We start from the raw sequence: 13,901 nt of genomic DNA, 5'->3' as shown, positions 1-13,901 counted from the left end.
AAAGGAAGGCAATTTGGCACCGATGTGTGGCTGCCAGCAAATCTTCCTTGGCCCTGTCTTTTTCTATAACTTTGGGCTGCCTTCTTGCTATGTGATGTGACCTCAAACCTGCACTTTTACTATCTCAGAAATTTACTAAGGAAAATAACTGTTCTCATCACTGTCGTTTTACAGACAGGAAAAGAGTCAGATTAAGGAAACTTCACCTAGTTTACTAAGAGAATCTACAAAGCAGAGTAAACCGGCTCTTAACCCTATGTTTTTGCCACTACAATAGGCAGACTTCTAATATACTGTGAGGAATCCGACAATGGTTTGATTTATACCTCTTCCGATCTGGCTTCTATCTTTCTGTGTGTAAGAGCTTCCTGGAGAATGGATAAGTGGACACCCAGTAACTGCCAAAAAAAAAAAAAAAAGCCACAGTTAGAGTACAAGGAGTAATTTTACGGATACAGTCAGTTTGGAGTAACACTTCCAGGCTGCTTCCTTTTACTGTTAATTACTCTTGAAATCCCAAAACACAACAGGGCAATCAACATTTGCCTTTCTCTGCACTCATAGATAAGCAGTGGAATCCATCATATTATGGTTCAGAGGAAAAGCAACCCACAGCTGAGATAGCAATAGCATCTCTAGTCAGAAGGAGATTTTAACTTCAACACTTTTCTTACTTGCCCTGGTTTAACAGACTGCCACAATGAGAGGTCAGTCAAAACTTTTCACCTAGTGTAGTGGCAAATTGCACAGACACCATCTAGGGGTTTGCTCCCTTGTGGAGGGCTCAGCAGCTGCTTCTCCATTAGGGTGTAACCCACACAACTTGTTTCTGGATGTTACGGGATTGGCCTACCGACAGATTAAGTCACTGTGATCTCGTGTTATATTTAAAAGACTGGCTGTTGGTCATTACTGACAACAGGACATTTAAAATGGATGCTGCTACCACTCCAACCTGGACCTACGATTTGGCCCTTTTGTGCACTGGATTGAAGGAGCCACATTAGCCAAAACATAACAAGTCACCCTAGCAGCAACTGAGCATATCTGTCCGTAGTCACCTGGTGACCACGCAATGTCAATTGGGCAGGTCTGGGAACTACCAATGGAAGACACAGACAATGTTCAAAACAATAAGACCAAGGATATTCTAGCAACGCTTTAATACCCCACACCCAAAATGAAAGCACAGGTCGGCCAGCTACAAAATGTGCACAGGGACGGTAATGGAGTATAAATAACCTCAATAGCGAAAAGTTGAATTAAAATACTAAGATGCCTGTTGCATTTTATACATTATAAATTTTCAACTTTTCCACTTTTATGCCAACAGCACGAGCTGTTTAAACCATTTAAACTTCAGGGCTCTGCATTGTGGCAGCTCAATACAGAGTTCCAGCAGGGCCGACAGCCGCTGTGGGCCCCAAAGTAAGGTGGGGTGAGCAGGGGCCTGGCTCCACGCCCTTAGCAGAGGCAGGGCCCTTAGCACAAACCCAATCATAGCACCTCTCCACCCCCAGTGCCTCGAGGAGCATTGTTACAGCAGCAATTCACAGGGACGTGGGGTTTCAGCCACTGCCACAGCAGCGGAGGCAACAGCTGGGAGCTCTGGACCCCTTTGAAACTCTGGGCTCCAGTGCAACTGTCCCCTCTTTGGCTCCTGCTCCCTCCCCCTCCCCTTTGGAGGGCCTGCAGACTTCATAAGGGTGCTATAAAGAGAGCAGAGGACAGGCCCCATGGAAGGGGAATGTGGCAAAGGGGCAGTTTTCCCAGGGCCCAGCAATTCAAAAAGGCCTGGGGCTCCCAGCCACCACCGCTACTGCAGGAACAGCAGCAACCAGAGTCAAAGACCCTTTAAATCACTGCTGACAAACCACTGAGGGCTAGTGGGGGCACAGTGTACTCCCAAGGCAGCGCTGAGCACTGGCTGCCCCAGCCCCACCCCTTCTGCCCACAGCTCCGCCCTTCCAGGGTTGCAGAGTCACCCTCCCCCACCTTGCCCAAAGACCCGGCACTTCTGACCCCGACAGTGGAAAACAATTAAGTCCACTGAAAGCAGGACAAGATGACAAAGGATTAATCTGAAGCAAGAGAAATTTAGGTTAAATATTTGGAAAAAGTTCTACTTCTAAGGGCTCATCTACATTGGGGTAGATTGGGCTGGTTTTTTGTTTTTGTTTTTCCTCCAAGAAACCCCCTTTTATCAAAAAAAAAAAAAAAAAAAAAAAAAGCCCCAAAGTGTTCACAGTCAAGTAGGATAGTTCGAGCTAAGATTACTTCGAGGAAAAAGCCATTAACTCCAGCTCTACCTATGACTTTTGACAACCCCTGCCTTTCAAGGTTGAAAAGGAATGTGTGTGAACAAAGAACAGCTATTATTGGCTCATGTGAAGGCTCCTTTTGCAATGCTTTGGCTGTAAATGAGCATGCTCTGCTTCGCAATGCTGTGGCTGTTGAGATTCTCTAACATTACTTATTTAGACATTAGAATGTCAAAACAAGTAACATCAAAAAAACCTGCAGTGTAGACATAGCCTAAGGGTAGTTAAGCTCAGGAATAGGTTTCCAAGGGAGGCTGAGGAGTCCCCATCACTGGAGGTTTTTTCAAAACAGTTGGATGAAACCTCTGGAAGGGATGGACGAGGTTGATTTGGCCCTGCCTCTGTAGGGGGCAGCTGAGCTGACCTCTCCAGATAACTCTCAGCCCTACATTTCTAGGATCCCTGATTAGCTCAGGGTCTGTTTGAGCCTGTCTTGACATACACTGTCAATGTGAGCTCCTCAGAGACAGACCATCACTTTGGAGCAGGGGTGACCAATAAGACGCAGGCAGTTCGCCAAGGTTAGCACCTGGTGGGCTGCAGCCACTTTAATTTGCCCGTGTCTCTGCAGCTACATGTGCTTGCACCTCTCATTGGGCCACATGTCGCTGCCCACTTCTCACAGCTCCTGGTGGCTGGGGTGACCTTGGCTGCACCAACTCTGGCAAACTACATGTGGTCCGTGGGCTGGTTATTGCCCACAGCTGCTTTAGAGCATGTGGAGGCTTCCTAAGACAGCATATGCTACCATCCTCAGATCTAAATTATGGCAAGAAAGGGAAGCAACCCTTCAGGCCTAATGTGTTGGGCCCTGCCTCTAAATCTGCATGGAGGCTTCCACCCCCGCAGATGATACCTTTGAGATCCATTTGATCTGGCTGCCGTTGGTGATGATGGCATGACCATTACTATCTTCTTCATACTGAATATTCCCCAGGTGCAGGACACTGGCAATGACCCCGAAGAGATGCTGAGGCCAAAGTGACAAAGACTGTTAAAAGCCAAGTTCATACAGTTACATGGTCATCACTCTTCAGCAGAATTTGCTCTTTTTAAGCTCCATGGCAAGGCAATGTTGATCTGAAAACAAGCTACTGCTGAAGGAGACAGTGAGAGATTACCAATTACTTCTCTAGACTGGTACAAAAGGACACTCCATCCTGGCTCCCTCCTTCCAGTCTGACTCCCTGGGATATGTACATCATCTGACTACTCAAAATTAAGCCAGGTGCTCAAACCAAAGTAGTATATGGAGAGTGGAATCCACAGAACAGGCAAAAAGGAGGTCACCAGCCATGTGTACATGCAGATAATAGGGTCTGCATTTCAGGCCAGCTTGGTGCTGGGACCATCACTTCTATATCCCCTTCTTCCCCTACTCCCAAGTTCACCAAACACTGGTAGTAAAAACAGGGCTCTTCTCTACAGGCTGCAGTTTAACCGAAAGCAATCCCTGAACTTGCAAAACAGTTACACGGCCATTTTAGAGAGGCATAGGTGAGCCCCAGTGATCTCTGGGCTCAATTAAGCGATATCAAAAATCAACAATTAGGAACTGCAGGGGGAGGGGAGCGAAAAGGTGCATGTTTTAATTGTACCGTTTCTTTGAAAAAGAAATAGCCACTCAAAGAGGACACAACCATATCTTCCAAATTCCTAATTCTATGTCCTGAATTACAGATCAAATTAATCCCCTTCGGGTTAAAAAAAATAAATCAAGCAAATATCTAGTGATATGAAGGGTAATAACAGCCCTGCTTTTATAAGTGACATGAAGTTCTGGTACTAGCCTCTCTCTACGACCTCCCTCTCTACCACCACATTTTTCACTCTTCATAGACTTCCTTTACCAACAGACTTTCGACACCAGAAAAATATAGGTTAGGGAAGGAGTCAAAGTTCGCCACTGACCAAGTAACACTGTTTGCAAACTATTTTTCCCCTGGTGAGTACATGCATTGGTTATTGCACCCTATGTTCCCCTCCATTGTGGAATATCAGACGACAGTCAGGTATTAAGAGAAGTCCTGCTGTTAGATTACCTCGTCCGCTTCTGACTTATTGCAAGATTGTTTCCCACAACACGTACTTCATCACTGTGTCTTGTCCAGTTTTAGATGCCCCAAGGGAAGAGGGTTCTACCACTTCCTTAAAGAGAATGCTGTACAGCCCTTATTTGGGAATTCCCCAGATATCCAGCCTGAACATAAGCACACATCCCTCCTCATGCCTCCGTACCTCAATGTCTGTCTCAGTAAAGTCAATGACAGAGAAGGCTTTGCGGACTGTTTTCCAGTCACTCTTGTCATTAATGGAAGACACTTTGGCACATCGACCCTGTTGGGGGGGTGGAAAAAACGGGTCATGGAAACTTTGCTTCCATCACTGCAGTTCTATTCATCAGGTGATCTGAGTTCCAACCACACCTTGACTTGGCATTTTCGATTCCCAGTTCTCCAGAACATACAAAAAGCTATTCGATCCCTGCCCATACAACCTATGGCCCCTGCTGGTGAGTCCTTTCTATCACTGTTCCCTAGAGCATGGTATGTGCTGAGTTTGGGTTCCAGGTTCTCAGCCCATTTAAGATGAAGGTTTGCCACAAGTTTGAGATCTAGACATCTATTGCACTTATAGTAATGTAGCTTTTATTACTCAACGTGTCTATACAGGGAGAAGGGCCAATTGTCTGCATATTATACTCCATCAAGAAATAAAGGACATAGGAGTTCTTAAAACAGCTGTTTGCTCAGATGATTCTGCATTTTATGAACAAGTATAGGCAATATTTTTCTTCATGTTGTATACAACAGCTGCTTAAGTCCTCAAGCTCACTTATTTCACACAAAATTAATAAAGCCTTAAAGAGAGACCTTTATACCAAGTGTAACTTGCAATTAACAGTCATTTTACTAATCAATAGTTCTTAGTCCATGTTTTCCAATGAAGCCAAGGGGTTTTATAACAACATAAAACACCAGTCAGCACTTCTACCCAGCAACTTCTTGTCATTAAGCCACCCTGCTTCCTGCAGGATATAGTGCTCATTTCCCTACCAACAGCTTAATGTTTATCAGAGTCTATCACAGACAGATAAGAACTGCACTGCAGTGGGCTGGTGAAAAGCTTTGAGGTGGAAAAAGCTGTTACTCACACACAACTGCCCTCACACAGAGCACTGAATTCAAAGTGATTGTGGAGTATGATTTCACATTTGTTTGCTTCATTGTGAAATCCTTCTGTAAATCAATGGAGGAGACACAAGGAAGGTTGAAGGTATAACTGAAAGATAGAAACTATGTCAGGGCCAAGTTTTAGTTTGGTACTCTCACCCAGCTTCTATGTATTTCACAGCCCAATGGCTGAATATAGGCCAATCATAGTGTCTCATTCTGAAGTGCTTTTTCCATTAACACTGCAGAAGTTACCGTCTCAACTCCCTTTACTTCTAATATTGCTGCAGTTTTGGGCCCAGGGCACATTAGTGTCAAAGGTACAACAAGGGTAGAAAAGTCACACACCAACAGCTGTTCACCAGTATTCTAATCACTTAGAAAATCAGCAGCGATAATCATGGCTTTTACCATAATACAGTACGTGAACAGTGGAGAAAGCCCACCAAGTCAAAGGTAAGCATATTGCATCACCTTTACAGAACAAGATAATAGGTAATGCAGTTTATGCTGCCAGATTCATCCTATAGCACCCCAAAGGCAGATCCATTCTGGGGGCTCTCTTATCCCAACCTGTGCAAGATACGTGTACTTCTGCGGGTTACGCTCCAGTCCCAGCCAGCGAAGAAGGTCATCTTCCCCACCCTCCAGCAACTGGTAGAAGATATGGAAATTCCGTTCCCCATTGTTTTGATGAACAACTCGGGACTTCTCAATCAGATAACTGAGGATGTGCCCTCCTACTGGAGCTCCCTAGGGGGGTGGGGGAAAAAAAAAAAAATCAAAACCAGCCAGGTGAGCTTCGATCTCTAAACCTTCAATACCCAACAGTCCAAGTAACATGAAGCCTGTGGAAGTGTTTTGACTACCCTATCCCTATTAACACACACATACTATGACAAACTGAGGACACAGAAAGCCTACTTGCTTTTACCCTTCATTAGTTCTCTAATAAAAATACCACTTAGGAGACACATTCTTGTCTGAGTGTAACTGTCTTTTCAATGTAATTCCTGTTCTGCAGTGAGTGTCTTTTCCACTGAGCACAGGGCTGTATTGCCAATAATGCTGTGAGCTTCCAAGATACAGCACTTCAGACCCAGTCAAAAATGCATGAGCTGCAAAAATGACGTCAGAAGATAGCCTGCAGGGTAAGTACTTTTGCAGAGCACTACATTTACTATGTATTGCATGCTGGTGCCAGCCAGGTAACATTGCTATGCTCGGTTTGAGAACAGTCCAACACATCTGTTTTTAGTTTACCTTAAAATCAAATTGGATGTCCATGTATTTTCCAAATCGACTTGAGTTGTCATTTCGCAGAGTTTTTGCATTTCCAAAAGCCTGCAGAGAAACAAGTGAAACCAAGTGACTCTTTCTGCTGTTGAGAACTCTTCAAAGGGGCGCCGGGGCCATGAGGAACAGAGGGATAAGCATCAGCACATCCAGATTTAGATGGCCTATGCACATTCTCGTCTACTTTCATGTTTGTTACGTCAGCAGGCAGTAAATCCCATGAAACTCTGGAAAATTAGATTTTGTATTTGTACACTTGATGCACTTCCCTAGTGCCTTCCTTACACTCAGCAAGTGTTCAGTTTTTTCTATTCTCTTATCGCCCTCAGTAGCTTCTTTGTGCAAGGTTAAGTATCAAAGGCTCACACTTACTTATTGCTACTGTTTGGTCAAAAAGATTTAGACAAGCTTTCCTGAGATTTAGGATGATCAGCAGCTGTCATCTAAAGTTGACTGAATGCGTACTGCCACCACATGAACCTATGGCTACATCTACATTATGAGATAAATTTGAATTTAAGGTAGTTAGCTCGATAATACATGACTGCCTTCACTGTCAATACAGCAACTCGATTTAGGGAGCAGTAATACCGATATCATAACATTATTGGTACCTGCTGGGCACAGAGTCAAGTTCAAATTTAAAGTTTGATGAAAGGTCGGCATGGTAGCACCATGTCTTAAAATTGAATTTGTTAGCCTCCAGAGGTGTCCCGTATGTAACCCACAACGCCCCTCACTGCTCCGCTCTGGCCACTGCTCTCCAAGTGCACAGGAATTAGGTACCAGGAAGACTGAATTTAAAACTGGGACCAGGAGGCCTATGACTGTGGGGTCATGTTTGTATGAGAGCCTGAGAAATGTCTCTCTTTCTTTGCCATTAACGCTGCCAGCACATCTGCCCATTTTTTTCTGCACTGCCTGGTGCCAGCCACTGCCCTGCTGCACCACGCAGCAGCAAGGCTGTCGTGGGGGTTGTGCTGGTATAAGAGGCCAAGAAACTTTCTCTTAGAGGTTGACATTTGTGCATGCCCCACTCCCTCCCCCACAGGTGCCACGCAGTCGGGGTGTTTCCCGTGCTCAGCCACATCACACAGATAGCCCCAAACACAACAAAAGGATGTGCCTGCCGTTCGGTGCTGACCATGCTGCCAAGCAGCACCATGTCCTGGCTTGCGTGCAGTTAGGACTCCAAGGGTGGAAAAGATTGTCAGGGGCTTTCTTCCACACGGGGGAAGGGGAGGAAATACTTCAACTGCCTCCTCTAAGAAACTCCCCATGCCCCTGCCCCAACAAGGATGTGGGGGGTTTGCAGCCACTGAGGGGAAGTTTCCCCGGTGGCTAAGATTTTCAGGGCATTGCTGCCATCTCCCATGTTGGCGATTTCTGTGTAGTGAAGAAGGAAGACAATTTTTTTTCCCCAGCCTTTACTATCCTCTCTCTTCTAACTTTGGACCAGTTCACACAAGGACGTGAGGGTGGAGGGCCCATGGAAAATACAGACTGTGCACAGAAGCTGTATAATGGACCGGGAAGCCAAACACCCTCCCCTTCAGCAACTCTCTTTTTTCCAAAACTTTACTATCCACTCTTTCTTCATGATTTTCATTGTCCCTGTGCTATTTTCAGGGAACAGATGCAATCAAGGGAGCGGGGACAGTCAGTGGATGGCCAGTGGAGATGAGGCACCTGCCGATTTTTATAAAATCCTTGATAATTCAGTTACAGAAGAAAGATTTCTGTTAACTTCACCATCTTTGTTGATGCCCTACTTTTTCTTCCTTCTGACTGAAAAAAATCGACATCTGCTTACCATGGGAGGGGAATAAGGGCAATGCAATGTGGGAAGATGATGTCAAAGACCAGCAAAAATTCTCAGACTGCTATGGGGATGAGGGAATTTTAGCACAGGCTCCCACAATGCACTGCTGCAACCGTCGATGTTTGCTGATGGAGTGTGGCAGCAATACGTTGACTTTGTGAGGAGCACATGGGGAGGTGAGGATAGCCAAATTTGAATTTCTAAAAGCCAGCATTACACAATCGATATTAATAAATTCAAATTTATCTTGTAGGATAGATATAGCCTAAATAAAGCTCATCTCATTTTGGGGAAAACTCTGAAAATCAGCCTTTAGCAGCAATAGCCACAGTTACCTTCCTACACGTAAAGTAACTAGAGGGATAGGTGACAGATGCTGAAGAGCTTGTTCGATCATTGCTAAGCTTCAGAATTTATTAAATGGTCTCAGAATATTTTCTCCTTTCCTTGGGTAGCACCACAGACAAAAATCCACTCCTTGCACAGCATTTATACAGCACAAGAGACTACACAGTTTGATTAGAGGTGAAGAAATATTGCAAGCTAAAAGCTATAGGAAGAAAAATAAATTTAAAACCCTGAGCAGCAAGGTGGCCTACATCAATTCCTTCACATGTCAGAAAGGAGGTACTTGAAAAGAGGTTGAAATTACTTTCATTATTATGCATCCAGAGATCAAGTATCTCTGCATGCAGGAGGTCATTCTGCTGATTAGATCTCTTCTCTCTTCCCTGGGTGCAAAACATTTCAGTATTATACAGAGAAATCTTGTGGACTCCACCCAACCTCCTGCATGGTAAAACCCCTTTGGGGGGGGAAATTGTGTTTGTCTGTAGCTTCACAAAAAACACAATCAAGCAGTCCTGTAGCGCCTTAAAGACTAAATTTTGTTTCATCATCTTACCCTTGAAAGCTCATTACCTAATAAATAAAATGGTTAGTCTTTAAGGTGCTGCAGGACTGATCAGGGTTTTTTTTGTGCACCTTTAGGAGGGCTTTTTTGTTTTTACCTCCAGAACCGGATTAGAGAGAAGCAGGCGATCACGGACTATTTGCAGCTGTTCTGTAGTTGGGCAGGTCACTGCAAAGTACTGCAAGATCTTCTTGGAGGCTTCTGTTTTCCCTGCTCCACTCTCCCCAGAGATGAGGATGAAGTGGTTATTGTATTCAGCACACATTACCCGGTAGGCATTGTCAGCTATGGCATATCTGAATAAGAAAGTCACCCAAAAAAGCAGCTTTAAGTATTATTCAATAGGAAACAGCCACACGAATGGTGAGAGAAAGATCTGACAAGAGTAAATGTTTCCATAGGATCTTTAACACTGCAGAGCGCTACAATTTACAATCCTTGGACTGGACCGGCAAAATGTTCCCAGCAGAAAAAATTCCTGATGCACAACTTCAAAGTAGAAACGTTAATTCAGCTTGAGAGATTGGCACTGGGAGGAAAAGAGCTTCAATCCACAGAACCCACTGGGCCCGCACACACTGGTATGGACACAGGGTAGCACATTGCAGGTCCGGGACCCAAAGGTGGCAATTAACGAATCTCAAAACTATTGATTAAAACAGCATCCTGCTAGCCAACCCCAATTTCTGTCCAGGGAGATATTTTAAAGTCAACAATTAGTGGGGGAACCAGCTGGAGGCAGAATTATGAATAGTGAGAAAAAGGCTGAGCACAGAGAGCCTGGAGGAAGGGTAGAGACCATAAAAGGGAATGTTTCAGACGCACCGATGAAGGAATATACTCAGTACTGCAATTATGCCCAGGGACATCATGACTAACCGTTTGACCTGCCATCATCAGGTACATGAGGAAGGCATGCGCTGAGCTCTGACTATTTGGACAGATTCCTAAATTCTAGCTCTGTCTGACACAGATCCTTCCCCGAGTTTTTCAACAAATTGGCCCCTCGATTTCACTTCTTGTAAAGTGGAAATAAATACTTACCTGCCCTCCCAGGCCAGTTGTGAAGAAAAACTAACATTGTTGTGCTTATAAGATGTATCTGAGATGTTGGGTTTAAGGGAAAAAGGCAATGCACCACATTTACTGAGAGTACAAAGCAAAAGGCATATGTATTTATTTACATATACATTTATATACACATCAGTTCTGCCAGCATTGTTAAAGCTACCAGTTTGTGGCTTTGAGTCTGAGTAGGGGAGCCAGGTTTTTTCTGTTGTAATTTTGATGCTTTGAGACTGTTGGCAGGACAGACCCAAGCTACCTTGCAAGACACACCATTTCTAGAGCTTTTTAATGCAAGTCTACAGGCTTTATTGCACTCTGCTGTAATTAGTTATTTTGCAGCATAGTTCACTTGCCACGTATTTTATTTGGAGATCAATATTAACAAAAACAGCGACAACTTTTTGGGTGTTGCCCCATTTTGCTATTGATGGGATTTGTTATTTTGACACATTCAGTGAGCTTACTTTTAATTTTAGGGTTATTTGCTTTATTTTAGTTATTACATACAAAGGGTACATCTGATAATTGCTTAGCATTTTTGAGCTCTTGGCCCTTTTTCAGTCCTTTGGATGTCAGCTGGCCTCTAGGGGTTATTTTTAAAATACTTATTTTAAACAAACAAAAATTACATAGTTTTTGTAAAGATGGGCTTAGTATAAAACATTCTAAGATTAAAGTAATTACTGATGTTATTTTTTTTAATATAAAAAAGTTACATTCTTAAAGAGAGCAGTCCTAAGGATAAAAGGAGGAACACAGTGAGTCAGGAGGACCCTTCTGGTCTGTTCCTGCCTTGAGATTAGTGATGTGACTGCAACATTCACAAAGGCATTACCATTTTCAAATCGTCAATATTAAGTTGAAATCACCCTCCATCCAACTTGCGACATCCACATGACAATCTTGCAGAAACATATTGTATAATGGAACAATTACTCCATAAACAACCCTGCAAAGAGCAGCAAGTTACTTGCTAAGACGGGGTGGCTAAGATAGGCCCTGGGGGACAGATCTGTCCTCCCAAGCCTTTTAACCCAGCCTGTGGCAGGCCCCTAGGACAGCAGAGGGGGAAGAGCTTTTAGTACAGCCCCCACCGCCTCAGGAAATCCTCTCAGCTCCTGTCGGCTGGAAATCGGTCAATGGAAGATGAGAAATTGGGCAGCACTGCCCCTCCTCCCAGCAAAAACTCTCATTTCCCATCAGTCCATTTTGTGCATCCAGACAATGGGAACTGAGAGCTTTTGCTGGGAGCAGGGGCAGTGCAGCACCATTTCTCGGCTCCCATTGGCTAGTTTCTGGCCAACAGAGGCCGAGAGATTTTGCTGGGGGGGGGGGGGCAGGAGCAGGAAACTCTCCCCCACCCCCTTCCCCCCAGCTGAGAGCCACATGGAACAACTTTTGGGTTGGGGCTGCTGGCAGTCAGGGAAACCTGCCTGAAAGTGATGCTAGCCAGGAGCTGATTAAGTAAGAGCCTTCTGCCCAGAGCCTGCTTTTGGCACCCCACCCAACTCCCTCCCAGGCCCTGCACACCCTCTTATACCCCTCCCCCAGGCAAGAATCCTCTCCTGAACTCATACCCCCTCCTGGACTCTGCACCCCACTACCATTTCCCAGGTCATAACCCTCTTCTTCATCTGCATTCCCTCTCAGACCTCCAGCTGTCTCCTGCACCCCAGTCTCCTACCCTAAGCTCCCTTCTGCACCAAACCTCCATCTGAAACCCCACACCCACTCTATAAAAAAGTGCAGCCTTTGACTACTTATGAAAATCACGGGGTGGCCCCCATCAAAAATTATTGCCCATACCTACGCTATGATCAGTAGTATGAGAAGTCCCCTCCTCCCACCAATTGCTTTTAAAACAGTAATACAAAACTAGAAACAGTGCTAGATGTGATCTTGAGAAAGTCTATTTAAGTGAACTGAAGGCAGAGGAATCTGGTGCTACTTACATATGTGGTGGCAGTTCAAAAAAGTTGACCCCTTGATAAATTTCCATCTGTTTAATGGAGTAGAAATCCAACTCTTTGTAGGGATTCACAGATACTAGAAGGGTGCCAATATACGTCTACAGGGAAGAACAGGACAGTGTTAGAATGACTTCACCTGAAGGAGCAACCTCAAATATAACATGTTTTATTTCAACAGTTTTCATGTGGAACTTCTCTATAACAAAATTTTCAACAAAAAAAACTTGGGTATTTGTGCTCCATTTCTAATCTCCCATATATTTAAACAAGAGTTTAAAGGTTGATTAATGCAGTAATTGCATTGGTTTCATCCTTTAATTGTCCTAATAATGAGACTTTTAATACCTCTGTCCCTTGATGCTTCTGAGATTTGATTCATAGTAGAGCCTAGTTAACATGAGAACATATTCACCCACAATTTATACACTTTTGTTGAGTCATTGGAAGTCTGCTGTCCTCCAGGCAGGATGCTGATGCTTCATAGAAAGCTAAGTCCATAAGCCATTTAATGGTTACTTAAAACCACACTTCTGCGGTGTAGTAGTCCTGTTGGCTGCAGAATATGAAAGAAAAAATGGAAGTACTCTCTTTTTTGGACCAGCTTCTATAATGGAAAGTACAAGCTTGCAGGCTACACAACGCTACAAGCAGGCTCCTCAGATCTGAAGAGCTTTGTTCAATTCAAAAGCTTGTTCAAGACCCCAGGTGAAGTTAGCCTAAGAAAAGATATTATCTTGCCTTTCAAGAGACTACTGGAATAGCAAGAATTCCTTCCTGAGCCCTGCAGATGAACAAATATCAGTTTCAAGTCTAAATGCCTTTACTTTAGAATACTTCAGTGAGACACAGTTGTACAATACTTTAGAACAGATGCCCCATTTCACCAAGATCCCTTATTTTCCCCCTGCTTCTGCCACCAAAATATTGAGCTTCAAGTAACAGGAGAGAGGCATGGTAGTTTCTCTGCCACTTAAGATTTGCACAGCAACCATGCACATATAATCTTAGGGCCTAACTTTGCAAAGTGCAGACCACTCACATTTGCATTGTGGGTGCTCAGCACCTTTGGAAAAATAAGGCCATTAAGCATTAGCAAATTTCCATCCTGTGGTTCAGTGCATTCTTTGTGCTGGCTTGGCTTTTCCTGTTCCTTTGTTATTTATTGCACACTGTTTGGACACCTCGAGCATAAACCATACCATCCAGAGAAGACACTTTTTTTAGTCTGAAGGGCAAACAGGGCAGTCAGCCTCCCAGATACCACAAACATCCTTCTACCTCTCCCCATACAGCAGACGCCTCTCACCACTAGCTTTCTCAGCTTTCTGAATTAAAAAA

At 44.2% G+C, this 13,901-nt stretch overlaps 1 protein-coding gene across 3 annotated transcripts in view; it reads right to left on the bottom strand.

The window, feature by feature from the left end:
- MYO1H (myosin IH) overlaps positions 1–13,901 on the bottom strand; it is a 42,796-nt gene that overhangs the window by 25,163 nt on the left and 3,732 nt on the right. For 2 of the 3 annotated variants that reach the window (XM_075012984.1, XM_075012985.1), the window contains exons 3-9: positions 12,546–12,661; positions 9,623–9,821; positions 6,758–6,838; positions 6,068–6,247; positions 4,560–4,658; positions 3,178–3,291; positions 327–398 (exon numbers count right to left, since the gene is read on the bottom strand). In XM_075012984.1, the coding sequence (XP_074869085.1) occupies positions 327–398; positions 3,178–3,291; positions 4,560–4,658; positions 6,068–6,247; positions 6,758–6,838; positions 9,623–9,821; positions 12,546–12,661 (861 nt within the window). The remainder of the gene's footprint in view (positions 1–326; positions 399–3,177; positions 3,292–4,559; positions 4,659–6,067; positions 6,248–6,757; positions 6,839–9,622; positions 9,822–12,545; positions 12,662–13,901) is intronic. The other variant, XM_075012986.1, reaches the window with a different exon arrangement.

This window comes from Carettochelys insculpta, chromosome 18 (genome assembly GCF_033958435.1).
Source record: "Carettochelys insculpta isolate YL-2023 chromosome 18, ASM3395843v1, whole genome shotgun sequence".
In the NCBI taxonomy this organism is placed as follows: Eukaryota; Metazoa; Chordata; order Testudines; family Carettochelyidae; genus Carettochelys; species Carettochelys insculpta.
The sequence above is the reverse complement of the archived record's forward strand: the minus strand, read 5'-3'. Positions and strand labels throughout refer to the sequence as shown.